Here is a 23,192-nt window from a genome sequence, read left to right as displayed (position 1 = left end):
AATAGTCATGTAAATCATAGTGCTTTAAAACATTTCCTAAAATCGTTCTATACACAAATATTAGATGAACAAATTAATGAATCCAAATAATCAAAATGTGAATAACAATAATTTCAACATTATTTAAATTAAAAACAAAATTTGAAAATTTCAGTTCTATCGCATGCACAATTTTAAATCATTTTTCAAGTTAAAATTAATGTTGAATGCAACTTATAAATATGTTTTCATATTGGTAAGATAAAAGACAAACATAAATTATGTACTTCATTAAAACTAAAGTTTTTGGCCTAAAAAATTAAAATCGTATGTTTAAAGTAAATGATGAATTTAGTCATTGCATATTGTTAAAATAATGAAATCCAATAATGTGTTATATATTTGTACAATACACATAAATTAGAATAATAACATATCATCATAATAAAACATGCCCAGTAAGAAGTTATATTATAATTATTCTGCTGCATTAAAAGATTTGGTTTATAGATAAAATCATCAAAACTTACCTGCAACTCTTTTGATATGTTGGGAGCTAATATTGCAATTGATTTTCTTCTCAAAATACTATGTCGTGCAGCGTCTTGATAATAATATCCTGGATGTTGTGTTTGTATTGCTGGTAAACCTTTATCTACAGCTTCATTAAACAGTTCAGCAAATGCAAAATATCTTATTGAAAATTTATATGAGAAAAATTTAAATAAGAATTATAAATGAGTTAACACTTACTGTGCGCTCAACCAAGAATAATGCTCAAACTCCAATTCCCTGCAACCAATGCGTGTTTTGTATCTCTCAATGTGTGATTTAAATTGACTAATAGCATCTCTAGGTAAATTAAGTTGAAACATAGTACGACATAATTTATAATTTATGTATCCAGCCACAGTTTTAATTTCTAAACAATTATTGTCTATTATTCGTATTTCATCAAGTGCTAAGTATGCTTGTGTATAATGCCTGTGAAAAATTTAAAACATAAATTTCCTGTATTACATACAATAAATGTCCAATATAAATTTTAAATGACTAGATTGAGATTTTGGAAATTAATGAAAAATGTAAAGTACAATTTACTTATGTGCAATATTCGGATCTTGTCGCAATTCTGACAGAACACCCAATTTAAACTGATGTCTGGTTTTCAAACCCTGATGTGCTGTTGTTAACTGGTCCTTATGAGATCGAATTACTCTAGCCATTTGCTGATAATAACCATGGCATAATTCCAAAAATGCGGAATCAAGACGCTGAGCATACCCTACAACAATACTTTTCTTGCATATAATGATATATTTGAAATATGATTTATAACAATCAAATGTAATACCTGTTAAGTGATCGTTCACAGGTAAGATGAAAGCATCTTATTTGTGATATCACAAGTAGCACCAGTGCATTAGCTTTCTCAGATGTCTGTGTGTCATCTGAGGTAGGGATTGGTGTGGTAGTTTGAATTAGAGCTAAACCTAAACGTGTATTTCGCCCCCTAATAATGAGAAAGATCCAAAACTATTTCTGTGCTTACAATTTTTATTTTGCGTAAAAATACAATACTTAAGTGAAAGCTTATATTTATAATGTTTATTATTAAAATATTACAATATACCTGCAAAGCAGCACGCATACTCTGCAAAGCTGCGGCACATTCTAGTTTCCGCTCAGACCATTGTGGATCATTCCAGTCTAATTCAAAAAATACTATGACAACGCAGGTAAGGCATTAAGATGTTTAGGCAGCCAATTACGTTTCAAGATGCCTTTGGGTAGATACCACTCATGGATGTTCTCTTAGGTTTACAAATAGGAAACTCATAATCATTGGAAGTAGCTTATACTGTATTGGAGCTCTATTTGTAAAAGATATGAAGAATGCAATGAATAGACGTTAATTAATTATGTCGTCATAATATACCTGTCTGAAAGACGGTTACTACTAAAAGCATCCCAAATAGCTCTATGTATTGCGTTATTTCTGGCATCTAGACCAGATAAACCAATCAATGCCTGAGTGGGGCATATCAATTCTGAGGGAATAGTTCCGGCATCACTACTACCATATTGAATAATAACAATTGAAATATAACTCTTAAAACATAATAATAATAATTGTTGGTGAACTCTATTATTAAATTTGGTTAGATTAAATTAAAATAATTAATTAATTAAGCTTGATAGTAAATTGATTTGACATTATTGATATGGATTGATATTATCAAGTGGTTAGAAACTGTCAAAGAGATATGTCAAACACTAAAAGCTGTCAAACTTTTATTATGTTGCCAGCGCTGTTAACCAGTTAGGATTTTTAAGTATGTATTTGTAAAGTTTTTAATAACTTGCAGTGTACATATATTTACCACATTTTTGTAAAAAATGTTATTATTATTAATTAACTTAAAGTACTTTTATAAATTTTAATATATTTTTAGATCCGAAGATAAACTATATTTTTTGTAAAGATATAGCAAATCATTTATTTCTCTATGAGTAAGTTAATTATTTATTTTCTACACTTTATATTATATGTAATTTATATATTATATTAATTAATTTGCTTATATATATGATAGGTTCTTAGATAATAAACAAAATTCAATTGTGATTGATAAAACTTTCCATTCAAATACTCGCGCAGTACCTACTAATATTATTATATTGTAAAAGGTTTCTACTACTAACTCAAGCTAAATCTCAATTTTTGTTATTAAGTCAATGACTATATAATTACCTATATTACAATGTCACTTACACCTAGTGTTTTCCAGTTTAATTAAAGCATACCGCATATAAATTATTTCAGTATAATTCATTTTTAATTATATTCTATTTTTTAACCCTACGGGAAGTAGGGTAGTTTTTTTTTCAATTTTTTTCTTCAAAACAATTTTTTTTTGTATATCGAAAATAATTCAGATTTTAATTTTAATTCTAACTAAAGTTCTAATATACGTTAACAAATAATTTTAACTTTGCGATTCAGTTTTATATAATTTATATAAATATTAGACAATGTTATAATATTATAATAATCTATTTGAAAACATTTAATATTCCTCAAATATTTTGTTACGGTACGGGAAGTTCCAGTATTTGCCTTGAGACACGATGTCATACACCACTAGCTAAATTTTTCTTCGATCCGCAAAAATCTATTGCAAATTATGTAATATTCTCTATATGCATTGGCCGTATTCAATGTGCGCTCTATTTACTTGAATTGGGTTATTGGGTTAAGGCAAATTTAACTACGTCACATCAACTTAGTGTTTAGACCGCGTTTATGTTTCAATTATGATTCATTACTTCAGAAAGTATTGAACGGCGCCTTTATAAATTTTAATCAGTAGTAACTTGCTAACTATTTGTTTTTAAGCAAAGTTTTGTATGAATTAGTTTGAATAAACAAATTTAGATTAAAACCACATTTTTGGTATAAATCTTATTGAGTTTGCTTTCAAATGGTTGTGTAAAATATATATTTAGTTAATGTATGTACTATAATTATTTTTAAATCAGTAGATAATTTATCTACTTTTTAAATTCCCGCAGGGTAAACTATAGTAAACCCAAAAGTCAAAAATGAACATTTTTGCATATCTTATAATTAGAAAATTGAGAATTTGGTATACCTTAGAAAAATGAATGTATGTATGTGTGTGCGTATGGTTGTATACAATTTTTCGTCCACGACATCGGAAGTACGATACAAGTGATTTGAACCATTAAAATAACATTCAATTCGTATTGTGGAAGAGACGTGCTGATTAGTATTTGGAAAAGCAGGTCTAGCCGTTCCGGCAATACGAAACAAAAAGCGCAAAAACAAACTTTTTTAGACAGAACGGCACATCCGATTACATGTTTACAAGGCAGGCAAAAAGTCTAATGAATAGTAGTTTTGAGAGAATAAATTCACAGTATTTGTAATAATTAATTTAAAATATTGATAATTTTTATTTAATGATTCGTTAATTTGACTTATTCTTTATTTTGCAAATGTTTAGTTACTATACCGGAAGTACCAGCAATTTGCCTTGAGGCACAATCTCATGCACCACTGGTCTTTCTATAGTAAATATCAAGATAAATTAATTTGCAAATATAAATTATACTATTTTTTTTTTGTATACTAATCTCGCTAATTGCTACGCGTAGGTATTATTTTAAGGGAATATTCTAGTATAGGGGCATGCATTTTAGTTAATTTTCAAATTGTCGTAAAAAAGGCAATCCATTTTTTTACTATTTGAGGCAATCCATTTTTTTACTATAATTTTTTTTTGACAAAATGGAAAAAAGACCATTTTTACCAATTTTTTGAGTTCCTTGATTTTTTTAAAAATAGTAAAAAAATTATGGGGATGAGGGTAGTATATACCAGAGAGAAGCCTGTAAAGAAGATTCTATGAAAATTTCAAGTAAATCGGTTCAGTAGAACTCGAAAAATCATGTACATCGTTTGAGAAGTTAATTTTGAGAAAACGCGTTTAAAATTTTTGCAAAAGGAAGACAATAAAGAAGAATATCATGGTCGAAAACTTTATCTTCAAAAATGATTTAGATTTAAGAAAATCCTTTCGTACATATATTCTTGAATATACAGCTTTGAAAATATAAAGAAAAACAAATTGTTGGAATTTCTACACTAGAATACCCCCCTTAGTGTTCATATAAGTAATGGAATGGTATCCGAGAAAAATGAAACGAATTCGATTATATAGTCTCCACGACGATTACGAGAAGATATATTGTGTAACGACAATTATGTGATAGGCTTCGCTCGAGTGGTGTAATTTTGTTTTCTCTTACCATCGAATCCTATGGAGTTCGCTTTCGATCTGTTCTTCGGCGTAGAACGTACGTAGACCTCGGCAGCGCATGCCCCTGGCTCGTCTACGTCGCTACGAACGCCGTCGGGCCGAGTCGCACCGGCGTACGCATCGTAGCGCGCTCGTGTTTTGTTTATCCTGCAGTATATGAATAAGCGACCCTCTGACGCCAGCCCGACGCCATTTTAATCGGATACTTCTTATAGAGTACATCATCGTATCAACGCTCCAATATATCATATGCGCGCGATTCATTAATTCATGCCTATATATGACTCGGCAGCCCGTCAGAGTCGCGGGTAGTGCAACGCACTATCTGGACATGCATTTGCAAAGGGCTCATTGGTGTTTAGTGAAAAATAGTGAAGTGCTCTCGTTGCTTCAATACGTCATTGCACAGATGTGATCTCATGTCGCAAACAATGTATACGCGCCTTCACATGGACTGGATTTTAGTGCTGTTCTCCGAAGATGTTGTACAATATCGCATGTATGATCGTTTTGGGTGTTCTGACATTACCCCACAAATTGTAAGTTTTTTATTTTTCAATATTTGCTTACATACTTCGATACTGTTTGCATTGCGTTAAGATAGTTTGTAGTTTTGCACACTATAGGATGTTTTTGGTCCGGATGTTTCGAATATGTGGGTTATATTGATTTCCATACTCTACTTTAGAATAAATCCAATCGAAATATACTAAACTATAAATTTAATTTAGATTATCAAATAAAAAATATTTATTATACTTAACACATCATTGTCGATTTTTGTACTCACAGCACATAAAACATAAATAAAAAAATAAATAATATTTTTATAATAAAAATCTATTATTTAATTAACAAAAGTCACAATGTTTAACAATATTGTAAGACTAATTTTCAACAAACTTTAAATAATTTTAAAATAACCTGAAGTATGCGAAAGCCATTAAATTTATCTTATATATAAAAGTGAATCGCAAAATGTGTTGGTAAGCGCATAACTCAATAACGCCTGGACCAATTTGGCCAATTCTTTTTTTAAAATGTTCGTTCAAGTCCAAGGATGGTTCTTACGGCGAAAAAATCGAATAATTGCCAGGAAAACCCTAAAAACAACCCTTTTCTTTTTCTCATACAAACGTTTTCTAACTAAAACGTAGAGTCAATTTGAGCTTTGATGCTATTTAAGTTTATATCAAATTACAAGCACTCACTGTATACTCCTTCTAAACGATTATTCGGTTTTTGATAAATCTTTTTGAAGTTTATTCAGGAACATTTCTAGAATGTGCAATATTGTGAAATAAATGGAAAATAAATGAAAACTATTATCTGCCAAAAATTTCAATTTACTTATGAACTTGGACAATATTGAAATATGTATAATAAATTTATGATTATGAATAAGAAAAATGAAATGTCTACATTGTTATTGCCGAAAAGCAGCTGGGATGTGCAGTACAGTATATGTATGGCAGATTGAATTATACACATATGAACAAATATGACAAATTAATTCACTTAAAATATGAAATTAAGTTTTAATGCCTACCTTTAATGCGATACATGCGAAAAATACTAGCGCACGCCTTAGGGGGCGCCAACACAAGATTCGGATATTAAATTTTCGATATAGTTTTTTTTTCAATATATAATTTTTTTGCAAATTTTACTAATCTTTCTACAATATTTTTAAAATTCATAAAAATTTTACTTTATAACAACAAATGGGAAAGTAGGGATGAATAATACAATTCGGCCCTCACGATATCGAATAGGAGAAGTTTAAGATACAATTTTAGATATCTTAAATAATTAAAAATTAAATTAAATTAATCCAATATGAAGTACCAGTGTTATGTTATGGTTATAGTAATGTTATACCGTTTAAAAGACATCAATTTCCAATATAGTGTAGGAATTGAGACTCATCATTTTATTGAAAGCAGTTCTACATTTAACATCGCTCATATTATAAATGTATATGCATTTAGTCGTGAAGAGTAATTTAAAAAACAATAATTATTATTTTTAGGAAAACGGTAAATATTAGCATATTATATTAAAAAATGTATACATGGGTACAGGACAACGTCTGTCGGGTCATCTAGTTATATATATAATATTACATTCCAATTTTTTGATAAAATAAACAAGTTTGTTAAAATTGTTCATTGTAACATTAAAGTTTTATTTGTAGGAAAATTACGAAAAAATACGGATATGTCTTTCTCAAAGATATTTGTTTATTTACTAATATTACAACCAGTCTCAATTGTTTTTACTCGTTTATTTCTAGAATAGTATCTTAATTAAGTAGGAACTATAATAACTATATACTATAAAAACACAACTTATTCATTTTGTCTGTATCCATATAATATGATACAGACAAAATGACATATAGGGTCAGAACATACTGTGATGCTTATTTTTAAGATAGCACTTTATAAATAAATCGTTTCGTCCTCTTTGGGATATTAGTACAAAAAGCATAAACCCAAGGGGTACAAGTCATACATCGCAACCAATCTTTCCTGGCTTAGAACCGGAAAAGAGGGTTTTACAACAAATAAGAGTCTCTTATTTTTACCCATGAAACTTTTGATCTGCTTTTTAGTAATTATTTCTCATTTAAAACCCAATCATCTTTGACAGGTTTTAATTTTTTTTCTTGACCTTGCGTGATAGTACAATGCCATTTTGTCACAAACAAAAATGATTAATTTATCAAAATTCTACACCTGATTATAGCAATAAAATTGATCGTAATCACTACCACTATTACAATAATCATGAATATCAACAAGTAGGCCTTAAAAAATATAAGAAAAAAATCTTGAAAATATACTTTTTCTTACTTTTATTACTTTTTAAGTCGTTTGAACTGATTACTGCGACAAGACCGTGACAAATACTCTCAACATATAACAGGATTGTTATTATGGCCTTCTTCATGTTATACAGTCGCTGAAGCTTAATAAAACTAGCTAATTTTTAAACTAGTGGTGCATGGCATTGTGCCCTAAGGCGAATTGCAAGAACTACCCGTACCGAAAATTAATTTTTTTTAAAAAAAGGTTTTAATATTTTAGAAATCTTTGAATAAGTGAGTATTTTAAAATTTTGAAATTTTTGAAAAATTTGATTTTTTTATATTTTGAAAATTTTGAACTTTTTTTTCTAAGCAATCGTTTTGCGTGGCTGTTTTAGAGAAGAAATATCGAAGCGGGTAAGCGCTGCATCGCAGTCTAACTGATAAACATTGTTACGGAACCCATAGTAATGTAAACAAAATTTATACTTATCAATAAAATCTCTATAAAATATCTGTTAATTTGATGTGCATATGTCTAATGATCATTTTTGAACCCAAATGGCATTTTTTTTGCTTTTTCAATAGATCTGCAAAACCGCTAGACCTGCCAAATCATTAGATATTTTATAAAGATTTTAACAATACGTATTAATTTTGTTTACATTTCTATGGGTTCCGTAACATCGTTTTGCATCGATGTTTTCACTCTAAGCAGCTAAAGCAGCACGATCGCTTTTAAAAAAAGTTGAAAATTTCCAAAATATTTCAAATATATTTTTTTTCAAAAATTTAAAATTTTTCAAAAATGTAATTTTTTTAAAGTTTAAAAAATAAAATTTAATTTTTTCTGAAAAAGTCATACATCACTTGTTATTATAACAATTATATTCATTTCTACGCGTATACTTACGAAAATAATATTTACGCTATTTATCACTTTCAATGGTATTGAGATATTGCGGTTTTGATTTTGAGGGTACACAAAAAGCACTGACTGTTAGCACACAAACATACATGGAAGACATACCTATACATGTTTTTTATTTCCATATCATGAAACTGCGATCTAGCAAAATTGGTTAACCAGCAAATAATTAGCTACGATTTATTCCTATTAAGGAATGATTGGAGTGATAGAAGTTTTTTGAGCATTCAATTTTGAAATTTCGTAGCTTTTCTTAATTTTGAAATTTGAAAACCATTCTTTTCACATTTGTCTTATAAGTAGATTAAGAATTTTCTTTATATACAAAAGATGCTTTTGAAATTACTATTTTAATAATTTTATAAATCCATTTGTACAAGTTAATTTAATATTATATCTCGTTTCAAATTGTAATAATAGGTTGACTATTTGTTTCAATATATTAATTTAACTTTATATAAAACTATAGTGGTTAAACCAATTGTTTTTCTTTATCGAAGCATAAAAATAAAAAAAAATCTATTTCTTATTCTATTATTTCCCAATCTTAAGCCTGTGACATATAATTTTTTTATAGAAGAGAACAGAATGCTTGAACATTAAGAGCATAAATGTAGAAAGTTACTAGATCATATGCAAATTTTATGTTTGATTAGTTTTGATTTAATGTTTAAAACCTTGTAAAAATACATTACATATTAAACATGTAAAAAATAATATCATTTTCTTTCAACTGAAGTACCTAATGTAATCAGAGTAAAATTTACTGAAAACTACTAAAGTTAATTAATATTATTATTGATACAAATAAAAATGAATTAATAGACAAATGTTTAGTAGATATTTTATAGTTTAAATTAATTAAAAAAAATAATTATAAATTTTATAAATAATTCGTGATTAATTACTTCGTGCTTTGCAATTTGTATTAGCAGGTATATAACTTGTGAATAAGAGTTCATCATGAGATGACACACATTTATGCAATATTTTTTATTTATTAATAATATATAGATGCTGAAAAATATTTATTTAAATAACATATCATTGTTTAATCATCGTTCATGAATTTTGTATAATGTTTAAGATTTAAAATAATGCGAACTGAAAATATAGAACTAATAATTTAACAAAATTGCAGGCTCCGACTCGTTTCTGTGAGGGCGGTCACAAGTGTTCAGTGCCTAAAGAGTGTTGCCTTCAAGGCTGCTGTTATTTATATACTCCTCCGGGTCCTCCAAGGTCGCCTGCTCCAAGCGCAGATCATGTCCTCAGCTTATTCTTTGTTAACCACTGGTACTTCTGGTAAGCCAAATTAATTATTATCTATTATTATATCAAGAAAAAACCTAATGTGATTTATATATTTTAATCAATTAGCGCACTGTGATATAGTAATTTTATTAATTATAGAGCACGCACCAGCGCTAAGAACATTCACCGCGAATATCTTAGCCCTTTATTCCAAAATTCAATGATTTTTTATAATTGAGCTACTTGTCGTAAACCGAAAAAATTTTAAAATGTTTGTTGAGATTATAAACTATATCATCATACAAAGTTTTATTAAGATCGTGAAAATTTCATTAGAAAAAATTAATTACGAAGAAACAGTCCAGATGATCTTTACTAAAACTAGTCAGCACGCATTATATCTTTTTCACAATGTTTAAATTTTCAATTCAGGATTTTTTGGCCTAAACGTTGACAAGAAATTCACTATTCTGCTAATCTGGGCCGGTTGCACTTAGAAATTTGGCACTGACATAAAAACAGATAGACCTGCCTTCCCACAAATTTAAGCAGTTCTTCATTTTGTCAATACAACAATTTTTTTTTGAATAATTGTAATTGGAAAAATGATTTGGGTTTTGGAGTGCTGAATAATCTTTGGAAAAGGCAGGTCCTGTCGTTTCGGAGATACGGGAAAAATGTGCCCAAAATTGTAATAGAGTTTTTGAAAGAACGGAGCATCCGATATGAATGATTCAAAAAAACATTTGATTTGTATTGATGAAACGAAAAACTGATAACATTTTTGGAAAACCAGGTCCAGTGATTTTGGAGATCGAATTAAAAATGTAACATAAATTGGCGATTGGCGTATAAATAAATAAATAAATAAATAAATGCATTTTGCGGCCAAAAATGATCATTAGACATATACATATAAAATTATCAGATATTTTATAGATATTTTAATGATTAGTACAAATTTTGTTTATATTTCTATGGGTTCCGTACCTCTGTTATTCCGTTAACCGCGACGCGGCGTAACGCGCTTCGAAATTTCGCCTCTGAAACAGCTACGCTGCGTGATTGCCTTGAGAATGGTTTATAATTTTCAACAAATTTCAAAATATAAAAAAATATCATTTTATTATTTTTCAACAAAATTTTAAACTTTTTTTATAATTTTAATTTTTGGTACGGGAACTTCCAATATTTTGTTTTAAGTCACGATGCCACGAGGGCTCGGGCTATGAAGAATATATTAAACTTCCAGCTCGTTTACGAATCTCTTTTTTAGCCAAATTGATAAATTTGATAATAATTTATTAACGAATTTGATAATTTACGTTCAGTGAGGTAGGGAAGGGGTCGGTCTTGATGGCGCTGTTATCAAATATCGCTCGGCAATCCCGCGCTCCTAATGCTTTCAAATTAATGGCTCAAAATTTGAAATGAAAAATGATGAATTGTAATAACACAGGCCAACAAAGAAAATGGTGCAAACTATTTTAATGATGTTTCTAAGTATATTTGGGGCGCTGATTTCAAAAATGACATTGTTTTTTTCTATGAGCTTTAGTTTTCAAGATATGATATATATGATATATAAGGAATGAAAGTACAAAATAGTAATACGATTCAGAATGTTATTTTAATGAGATATGCCTACTCGTACATACAAACTTACAAGACCCATTCGGTCTTAGTTGGGACATTAGTTGACACTGTGAAAAGTTCTTTTCCGTGACGACCTTCTTTCCAAGTTCCAAACTAGAGCTGATACAAAAAAATGGTTTGCAAATTTGAAATCAGCGCAAAAAATACTATAAGAATCAGCTCTAACATTTGATGCACCAAAAAAAAATTGTTGGCCTGTGTAATCGATTATTTGAACCTATATAACCTTCCATTACAGTCGAATTATGTATTGTTAATTATATTTCTTGAAAAAAAATTTTACTAATTGTAAAAGGAATTAGTTAATTATATTGTATAGAATTTTATTCTATCGTTTCAAATTTTGCCGTCCCATAAACAAGCAAACCGCCCAAGTATTTGTTACACAATAAGTATTACGATTTTTTAATCTATATCAATAAATATGTTCATTTAAAAATTTAAAAAATTACTTTTGAATAAATAAGAGTTGCAACAACAAATTAGAATTTGCAACAATTTAACACTTGTACACAGAAGTGGATATCACCTACATGCGTCGCTCGTACCGAAAGGTTCATTATTGTAGAATAGTGCGCAATAAGCAAAATGTGTTTGTATTATTATAACTTAATAAATTCAAATTACGTAAACTAATAATCAATTACATTATATTAAGTATACTATTAACACCCTAAATGACAAAATACTTCGTAAGTTTCTTTTTATTATTCAATCGAGCGTGTAGAGTGAGAATGATACAGTTTTAATATACCATATATACTCAGTCCAATTTCTGCAGCTCTATAAAAACTTGTGATCATGTCCTCATGAAGTCATAAGTTCTAACCAGAAATCGCGCTCAAAACGATGTTTGGTGTGTTGAACAAGAACTTAATATAGATAATGATCGGGTTGTGTATTGTAAGCTGAACTGAATCCAAAAGCACTCGAAAACGTTTCTCGATCTAAATCCTCATTTAATTGGCGCAAACCGTACATAACCATATCGGTTGTTAAAGAAGTTCCGCTTTTATAATATTATTGAAGGGATTATTTTAGTCTGCTCGATAATTACCTATTTTAATAAAAACATTTTTTAAAATTAGTTAAAAAGTGACATTTTGCCACTACATTTACAAGTATCGGGAAGTTTTGTTTTTAATTTTATTTTCAATAGCAATCAGGACAATTCTATGAGCTATTTGGCTTATATCATTCACTAGCACACATACGCACACACATACGCACACACATACGCACACACACTTTCAAACACACATATAAATTAATCTGTTAAATATTATATTGATAGTTCACTTCAATAAGCGATTCTACTATTCTGTTCATATAAAGTTGTGGTAGTTCTTAAAGGTCCTCCATATTATCTTTGGGCAGTTTCTTTTTCAGTCTTTTTGAAATTGGTGTCTCAAGGTATCGGGAAGTTCATGCAACTTGTCTTAATTAATACGAATTGAAAGTTAGCTATTTTTAGCTTTAATAACATAAAAGCGCATCCTATTATTCAAAACATTAATGGCTAATAAAAATCAAACCAACTTTTTTATTTTTTTTGTTAACTTTCAAAATAGCAATCAGAACAATTAACATTTCTATAAGCTATTGAGATGTACGCAACTCAAATGCTATATTTTAGCTCGGTAAAAAGGTAAATGAAAATAGTTTCATTTAGAGTACTCTCCAGTGAGATTATCTACCTAATATGATGAATCAAATTAAATCAACTGGTTGTATCTTATTTATTCTTCTGGCACCTGCATTGACGATCAGTGGGGATATTGTGATGTTTATGTGATTTCGAAGTCTGGAGAAATGGGATGTATATCTGGCATTTTTAACTCCTTGCACCGTTTCTATATTTAGATTATTGTGTAGACGTAGAGTTTTGTTTGAGGCAAACCACGGCGCGTTCGTGATAATTCTGATTGTGAGAATTTTACCCTGTTTTCTTTGTATGTGAGATATTCGCGTCTTGCTGGCGCATCCTCACAGTTCAACGCCATAGGTTCATATTGGCTTGATCACCATTTGGTATATTAGAACCTTGTTTTCGAGGAAGAATTTAAATTTTGCACCGAGTAACCAATAAAATGGATTTACCCTTTTCTCTATTTGTTTACATTTCTTGCTGATATGCAGAATCCAACTTAATTATTTGTCTAAGTGGAATCCTAGATACTTCATTGTATCTGATTGTGGAATAACTTTATCATTTATTTTTATTGGAGGACATTTGTCTATCTTCAAGGTGAAATTGACTCGATTGGATTTCAATTCGTTTATTTAAAGTCTTGTTTAAATGATGCTGGAGATTTTGCACTGGGAATGCTAGGATTGTTATGAGATGTTACTATTACAGTGTCGCCAGCAAATGTACCAATCATTTACAAATACAGACAAATAATATTTTAGGATGCTCAATTAGACCATAAACTTTATGACATTATGTTTTACTAAAATTAATTAAGATTCGACCTAATGTAAATTTTCATCGAGTTTCATCAAATGGCTTTTTTTTTCTTCCCGTAAGATAAGTTATTGTAACCGTCCAGATATCAAACATTTGCATATCTTTATTTATAGAAAAATTGGATGTGTACGTAGGCATGGACACAATTTTTCGTCCATGATTTCGGGCGCATAGATCAACTATTTGAATAATTCAAAAACATTCGATTTCTACTGATCAGAATGCAGAAAATACAAATTAACTTTTTGAGATCCGATTTGAATGATTCAAAAAATATTCAGTATATAATGATGAGAAGAAGAGGCGATTAGTCCTTAGTAAAAACAAGTCCAGCCGTTTCGGAAATATGAAGCAAAATGTGCAAAAAATAGTTGTTTTTAAGAGAACAAAAACAAAAAACATTTTTGAACCAGTATACTTTGGAAAAACATAAAATAAAAATTAATGGTTCATTTTACATATTTTAAGCATTGTTTTAGTCGAACAGCATCCGCATGCAAAACCAACGCGTGCAGCATCAAGTATCACAATGGTGTCAAGTGTATAATTTGGTTTATTACAAAACGCATAGTTTTAATATTAATATAATATTACACAATCTATTAAGAATATGTATAATTCATAATAATTTTATATTGACACAATCTCGCGATCGTAGCCGGGGAAATAATCACAGCTATTTTAGTCTTCAATATGCCACATTTCGGATTATGTTCGTATATAAAGATTTGCTTTATAAATCCAATAGCAAATATATGGCAAATTCTACCGCAAATAATAGCATTTACAAATCGTTACAAAGTCTAGGTGTAAAAATACAATTAAAAAAATATTCAGCAGCGATCAGAACTATTAAGCATTCTATGAGCTGCTTAATTCTAGGTTTAAGGTTAAAGACACTATTAAAAGCCATCCCTCACTGTTAGAAATAAACACCAGTTGCCTCACTAGTGTGATATTGCAGCTATGCCCATAAAAGGCGATTTTCACTTGAAACTATATTTGAGATCAATAAACTCAAGTGAAAATTTGATATCATGCTGCCTGATGTCGGGCTTTGCCAAGGCAGTAACCAAGCTATCGAACCCGGGAAAAGTTTGTGCTAGCCCATCTCCGATCCGGTTACGCCACCGCTCAAGATATTAATTTTATATTTTATTTCTTTTTTTTAATTTATCTTTGTAAATAGTATCTTTGAGCTGTTGTGATGAATTTCTTACAAACTACGTTTGTTTTATTATAGATGGCAACCAAAAAAGTTGTCTCATTTCCATGTGCTGAATTTTTATTATTACAATTATTGTAATAGTGATGACTTTTTATTGACAATACCATATTAGGGCTGTTTTCACTTGGAATCATATTGCTATCGATACTTTCGAGTGAAAATCTTTGTCACTGCTGCCTGACAACAGGCTGCCCTGAAGTGGGTATCAAACCCGGGACCCCTGATCCAGGTCCAGTCATTCTAGCCACCTACCTACGAGCGATCTCCACTATTTAATATGATAGCAAGTTTAATATATATAATTCAAAGATATCATATCGCAAGATAGCTACATGTCTTCTTTGCTTGTACAATAATCCAAATAGTTATTTTAAATGCATAGACCTTATGAACATATTCTGTGGTAAAAGAGTTATTTTATTAAATTTGTTGTATACCTGAAATTGGATTTTTTTTTTGCTTTTGAGCAGAAATCATAATTTTGATATTCCATAAGTTTGATATTTCTATTCATGTCAATTAGATGGCATACAATAATTGTCTTGTTCTAGTTTTGATATAGTTTTTTAGCAGAGGGCAAATGAATAGTTGTTCTTTTGTAATTGTTATGGTGTCTCAAATTTCATGTAGTAATGCCCGGAAGGGCTATTTTTATTTGATAATATATTTATGATTCATATTTAAACGCACGTAACGCAGTATTTGAACTCGAAACCTTGTAGTTGCAAGGCCGAGACTGCTACTTGCGTCAGATACTCATCGAGGGCAACATTTCACTCGCAATTTTGAAGCATAGGGTTGTAAATAGTACCTTTCATTAAATATTATAATCATTTCATTGTTTGCTACGACTTAAGGGCACTGATAACATATAATTAACGTATTTACGACATTATATCGATGCACCGGGAAGGACATTCCATTCCGTTCCAAGGGCTCGTCCGTCTTAGGTCACATTGCCGCTACTGATGTGACCTCGTTGGAAGCTTTATTGTACAGTTGCATGCCTGGCCTTTGTGGTCACGGGCAGGTAAAACCCTTGACAACTTCGATTGCATTTCACCTTACATTTTCAAATATGTATTTGGTGTGTCACTTGTAATTTGCATAATGTGTTTAGAATGTTCCGGTGAAACTTTGCTGCTATTTATAAACGTTAAGCGGAATTAGTGCATTACGTTCAAGGTATTATACGAGTATAATTTTACGTATTTTAATTGATTGTCGCAAGCTATACATTTCATAAATTATTCTGATTCTATGGACCGCAGATTATCCTTAAATTAAAAAAAAATAGATTTTTAACTATTAAATATCTCTTTACGTACTGCTCTTCAGTATTCTTTTAACAGTGTTTGAATTGATAAATGCTCGGAGTTCGGATAATCGGAGTTCGGATAGTCGGAGTTCAGATAATTGGAGTTCTACTGTATATTAATAATATATTTATTACATAACACGTTGACTGCAGGCGTCGACAACGTGTAGACATTCCCTCCTTCTTTCTTGATGCGGCTGTCAACACGCTGTAGAGTGTAGACAGCGCTACATTTACTTTAAAATTCCCAATTTAGCGGTGATTTGAACTATTTAGTGATTACTATAAAAAGTAGAAGGATCCAAAGAACACTTTTTGCCACCACCAACGAATTACTGTTTGAATAAAACATTTTTTAAATAATACAGTGTAAATCAAATTATTTTTTAAATAAAACGTTTTGGCATAGAAAAACAATATTGGTCCAAAGACGTCAGCCGCCAACGTGTTAATTAATATATTTTCACAACGAAAAGTAAGACAATTTACTTAAAGAATACTTATAAATTATAAGGAAGAATTAATTTTAAAAGTAATTTCATACACATTTTACATACATTTTATTTTGAAGTCTCAATATTAAATAAATTGATGAAGCCATAAAATATTTTATAAATTTTTAGTGTTCCTAACATATAATATATAACAATTTGTATAACTTAATTTAAAATATACTGGAAAATATGCCGAATACAAGCTAAAACTAAAATATCTAATAACGTTCACTTGCGGAAATAATATAATAATAAAATAGTGTCATGACTGATGACAATAAATTATCGATGGCGTAGTATTTAATAGTTCGTAGTTATAAACCATATTTTATTACTTGAAATTAGGACAACCTGGTTTCATGTAGTACGGATATTTATTTTCACTTGAGAATATATATATCAAAATATGTCTATAACTAAAAGTAGCCTTTCCCAGCATTACTCCATTGAGTTAAATAAATATATCATGATTATTACAAAAAATCTAATAAAAAAATATATCAAATATAGTGACAAAGGTAACCGATGACGGGCACGCCCTTCAAATAGTCAGTGAATAATAAATCTCATTTACTCATGCATTAGTTTAACTATAATTCGGCTTATACAATTTAACGTTTTCTTGACTGGAGGGGCTTCGCAAACCTGAACTTCGATGACGCCCAAGCGCGGTCTAGCGTTGCCATCGAGCCTACATTTGAATTCCTCTAAAAATTGACATTTACTTACGAACTAAAGAAGTATTCAATTCAATAGCTCATAGGACACTTATGTTTATATACTGTATATAATACCTGTTCAAAAACAAACGAATTAAAACAAAAAAAAACAATTATATAAATTAATTAATAAATTATATAAAATGTATACTCAATATACAAAATTTATTTCAATATATTATTTAGATTATGCTATAACATTGTTTATTACAAATTCATAAATTACGTTATAAAAGTATCACATTAATGCAATATAACATGTATAAAATATAAATAGCTATTTAAAAGTAAATCACACATTACTTATTTTTATGCTGGTTATACAGTTAAATTAATTTTACCTTAAAACAATATCTGAAAACAAATACTGATCATAGCGAGTGAAATAAGAGCAAACACGGACGGATTCGTTAAACTGCTCATGTTGCAAAAATTGTAGTTACACGTTTTGCAGTCGGAAACTACGATGTTCTTGTCTGCCATATCTTTCTGGTATTTTTTACAATCCAGAATATTTGGCACACACTGTTTATTGTAAGAGGTGGCTCCGTTACTGTGCGTGATCGTTGCTTTCAAACAGTATTGGTTAGGTCCGCAATATTTGGTGTCCGTGCATCCCTTTGACGTACAATCGTAGCATTGCAAGTTTGAGCGCGATAGTCCTTGGGCCGAAACGTTCGATGAAACGAGCGCGGCTACAATTATTGTAATGCCGAAAATCCATTTGACGAACGAATGCATTTTAATGAGACTTCCTGCAAATAGTATTATATGAATGCGAAGATACACATTCTGTCGAATAACAATAAATTATATGTAACAAGTAACGAGTAATGAATATTTAGTTTGAATATAAATACGAGGTTGTGTGACAGGCATGGCCATTAAATTAATATCCTTGAACTTTAGGTATTAAAATAATTAATATCCTTGAACTTTATTAGGTTGGCTATCAAAGAAGTGCGGTTTTATCAGAAGCCAAAATAAATGAAATAAAAAAAGCGCGGTTTTCACTTTTAGATGGTTATAATTAATTTTTAGGATTGCTGACGTAATCCAAATGTAAACTACGTTTTGTTATTTTTTAAATTTTTTTTTACAATAATATTTAACTCTTTGGGGACGGCTGTCCACCTTTTTTTTAAAACAAACTTTATTACTAATTACTTTTTCTTTCTTATCTTACACACTACATATATTTTACTTTTTCTTTACATATTTTTACTGTTTATAACATTTTTCTTTACGACTATTTTTTCCAAGGGCAGGTCCGTGGGTTGAGTTGAAAATGCACTCAAACATGGTTGCACAATGTCAGAGCCCTTACATTTTTCTGTTGTATAGGGATACAACTCGATTTCCTTTTGTATTTCAAAGCGATACAATCTTAGTACCTTTTTACTTCCAAGTGGCATGTTGCCGCTACAGCTATGCCCACGAAAGGCCATTTTCACTGTAAATCATATTTGAAACCTATGATTTCAAGTGAAAATTTGGTATCAAGCTGCTTTGATACCGAGCCGACCTGGCTTCGAACCCGGGACTTGGATTTGCTAGCCCAAGTTCTTACCACGGGACCACGGCCGGCCCATTTATGGATAGTAACAACCTACCCATAGTATCTGCCTATCTTTAAAAAAAAAATTTTGATTGATTATGGAAAGTCAAATCGAAAATGTTTGTCATATTTTGCTTTTTTATTTGTGCAAAAGTAAAAAGACATGCTCACAAAAAGTTATGAGCTGTTTATGGTGACAAAGCCTTAAATAACGAGCAGTGTCAAATTTGGTTTGCCAAATTTTGTTCTGGTGACTTTTTCCTTAAAGACAAAAAGTTATCCAGTTGAAATTGATAACAAAGAAATTGTTTCTTTTCCCCCTTACCATTCAATCGAATGATCAGTTCTGGTATCCACATTGAACAAATAATAAAATTAAACAATGCAGTTGAAAAAAGCGGTCTGAATTGACAAGTCAAAGTGGTGCTTTATTCCATTATTGACATCATATATTTTTGGCCACTCGACAAAAATTATTGCTGCTTGTTCGTGATGTTTTGCCACATCCACCATACAATATACCTAGTAGACACGTCGCTGGGTGTTGCTACTATTTTCTTGTTTATATTATAAGATAATTATTGTTAGCAATCTCTGCTTAATGTTAATGCCTATGTAAAACAGATTGCAGAATAAATTAAATAAAAAAAACACCATATAGTCTTAATCTTGCACCTTCTGATTACTTTTTGTTTCGATGGTATTAAAATTCCTTGAAAGGTTTACAATTCAATGATGGTGTTAAATTGTACCTGTTTCAGATTTTTGCTAATAAAAACCACATGTTTTATGAAGGTGGAATAATGGTGCTGATTGAAAGATTATAAACAGAATAAAGTTATTTAGTTCCTTGAAGAAATGCTTTGATTTCCTAACAAAAATCCGCACTTACTTAGTTGCCAACCTGATAATATTGGAATTGAATACAAGTAAAGATAATAGACTCGTAATATGTAAATTCAATAGAGCACAATATGAAAATTTAGTATAAGATATAAAAATTAAAATGTTGTAAGTGGTCCAATGCTTGGACATGCGCTTCAATAAAACACTAACAATTTGCATAAACTTCCTGATATCTAACAGAGTTAATTGATAAAAATTTAAATGTGTTTCAAATATATCATTTGTTTTAATTGTTAATTACGAAGAGAAACGGTTTGGCTGGCCTTGATTGATCAACATTAAAAATTATCAGATCAGTGTGAAAATATTGGATAAAAAATTTATTATTCATAAGATATTATCAAAATTCCTTATCTAAGCCCAGTATTTATTATAATTTTAGATATATTGATTTGTATCGAAACTGATACGTTTTTTGTTGACTTGGTTACAATTATCAAATCTCCGAAATGCCAAACAACTAAACACGATAATTTTGAATATTATCAAATAATTAAGCAAAATAAAATGTAATCTAGCAGCATAACGGAAAGTAAAATGATTGCCTGATTATTCTCGCTAAAAGTTAGTTTTCGCATTATCGGTTTAAAGATATATTGATTTTATAAACACACAATATGATTTTTTTTAATTCAGTTCTGATTAATACATAAAATCAATTATATTTATAAGAAGAAACATAGAAATTAAAAGTAGTTATTGTAAGAAATATTTCAATTCCAATGTCCAAAAATTATGACTATTTATTATTATTTATTAAAAATAGTTTTTCATTGTATAATTAAAGTTCTGATTACTGTTAATATATGTAAAAAAAGTATTCAATATTTTATTTCATTTGGTACCGTATGCTAATAAACACATTGCAACATTTTATTTGAAAATATCATGACGCTGCATTAATTACGACATTTTGATAAAACATTAAGTGTGACTACTACTTGCACATTTTTACATTTTTATCACATTACTGTAGATATGATTTCAATACATTTTATTATATAAATAATTTAACACAGCGATTTAAATTGCGTTAAAATGTTATAAATTGTAATAATAGTTTTAGCTCAAAACAAGTTGTACATAACAATCTATAAATAACATTAGTGAACAAGTTCGAATAACTGCTTGACCACTCTAGCACTTTTAATTAAAAATGTATATTCTAATTATTATTTATATTATATATCATGCAGTATTTTATCTGTCACAACTTCGTATCACATCGACAAAATGCATTACAAGTTTATAATTAAAATTAAAACTAAAATTAGAGTTTGTAGTTTCTACTATAAAATGCAATATTCATAAATGTCACAATCACGTGTTAGTCAGCGCTGTGAATTCAGAATGATATCTTACCTAGGTCACACAGAATCTTTGTTTGAAAACACACACAAACAGCTCACGTCTCACGTTTTAATACACTCAGAAGTGATACAAATTCAGAAAATAACACACGTCTATACTACTACGAAACTATAGTCAATTCACACGTTAAGAATAGATTACAAATACTACAGATTAATATTGACCACAAGAAAATGTCAATTTGTCATGGATCTGAAAGCAAAAGCAAGATTCAAGACGACGTTTGATACTAATTTTTGCATTGACCGATATTAATAAGATTTCAACTGATCATTATCAAGCTAATTATTTGTTCGAGTATCATCTATTTCATGGTGTTATCTATATTATTCAATAATGATTTTAATCATTGATAGTCAAGTGATTATGCAGCATGGGCGAGTAACAGTTTTTGAACATCATACGACGAAATTGAATCGGTTCTTATTTTACATATTGCCAGCATTAAAATATGCATTAAGTTAGTGTAAAATTTAAAGTAAAGTAAAAAAATGATTTTTAAATTTAAAGGAAGTAAAACAAATCTCAACATACATATATCTACGCAGCACACTTTTTCTAAGGTATGTCAAAATGTACAGATATTGAAACATTTGCATTTTGGATTATAAATAATGATCTTTACACAAATCACGTTAAAATAAATATAAGCGTATTAATTCTAATTTATTATTAATAAAATAAATAATAAGTATATTTCATTAAAAATATTAATGTTATTACTGTTAAGGATAAACGCCATTACGCGAAACAATAATTAATAATATTTACAAAAGTTTTCTTTAAATTGCGCACAAAGGTCCAATTTGACTTTGAGCTATTATATTGGGAAAACTGAACCAATTTTATCACAACCGATAACACATATCAAACCCACTAGTATCTGACTTTGTAAAAATGTGTTTTTTTTGTTTTTAAAAAAATTGTCAACTGGTCCTTTTTAATCCATAGGCAAAGTAAAATCGGGCGGAAGGAGAAAACAAATCCAGTGTTTATTTTATTATCTTATTTTCAATTTACAAAGATTTTACAAAATAATAGCTACATTATTTAACTTATACAGATATGATAGATACATTTCTACAGAGATAACACTGCTTATTACCCTGATCTGGTATTTGTCTGAAATATTCATTAATAGAATTATTATTAATTTAATTTAGCTTTTCTAAAATAGATTTTTTCAATTTAATTTACTTTTATATTTACTATATTTTATTGTTTACACCTCTGCCAGGGCAAGGTTTAGTTAGTTCTCTTCATCCCATCCACATGTAAACTTTTAAAAGTTATATAAAAAAACTGTTGAATTTAACTTAAAATTAACAATATATTAAAAAAAAACAAAAAATGATAATAAAATACTTTTCTTGTTATGGATTTTCGAACATTTATTTTATTTTATCTCATAATAGCACGTCGTAAGTATTAAGGTAATGGCTGGATATACATCTTTCTTCCTCTACTTTGAAATATTGTTCTTGAAAAATTCTTACCAATACTTGTTTTTGAGATATTCCACGTCCTAAGTATCAAGGTAATGGCTGGATATACATTTTCCTCCTCTTCTTTCAAATATTGTTCTTGAAAAAATCTTAACAATACTTGTTTTTGAGATATTGGTGTGAATTTTTTTACACTCGGACCTTTGA

At 29.4% G+C, this 23,192-nt stretch overlaps 2 protein-coding genes across 3 annotated transcripts; both read right to left on the bottom strand.

Annotated features, from left to right (window-relative positions):
- Positions 1 to 509: 509 nt before the first annotated feature.
- On the bottom strand, positions 510 to 1,356 carry LOC113365826 (trafficking protein particle complex subunit 11-like; the record flags this gene model as incomplete). Its single annotated transcript, XM_026607706.1, has 4 exons — positions 1,334 to 1,356; positions 1,081 to 1,264; positions 733 to 963; positions 510 to 672 (listed from the first exon to the last, which is right to left on the bottom strand). Coding segments are annotated over exons 2-4 (519 nt in total), but the record flags the coding sequence as incomplete, so codon positions are not given.
- Positions 1,357 to 18,023: 16,667 nt separating this feature from the next.
- On the bottom strand, positions 18,024 to 21,808 carry LOC113366775. Of its 2 annotated transcripts, none has more exons than XR_003366312.1 (2): positions 21,532 to 21,808; positions 18,024 to 18,460 (listed from the first exon to the last, which is right to left on the bottom strand). XR_003366312.1 is itself a non-coding variant. In XM_026608739.1 (2 exons), exons 1-2 carry the CDS (start codon positions 21,031 to 21,033, stop codon positions 18,048 to 18,050), a joined length of 432 nt encoding a protein of 143 aa, XP_026464524.1. In that variant the 5' UTR covers positions 21,034 to 21,122; the 3' UTR covers positions 18,024 to 18,047. The 2 variants fall into 2 exon arrangements, 1 of the variants encoding a protein (XP_026464524.1); XM_026608739.1 differs by lacking the exon at positions 21,532 to 21,808 and adding an exon at positions 21,015 to 21,122.
- Positions 21,809 to 23,192: the final 1,384 nt, after the last annotated feature.

The sequence above is a fragment of the Ctenocephalides felis genome, unplaced genomic scaffold (assembly GCF_003426905.1).
Source record: "Ctenocephalides felis isolate EL2017-DRISC unplaced genomic scaffold, ASM342690v1 CF-g0.4_SCAFFOLD_00003, whole genome shotgun sequence".
Lineage (NCBI taxonomy): Eukaryota > Metazoa > Arthropoda > Insecta > Siphonaptera > Pulicidae > Ctenocephalides > Ctenocephalides felis.
Note: the sequence above shows the minus strand (reverse complement) of the source record. Positions and strands in the feature narration are given on the sequence as shown.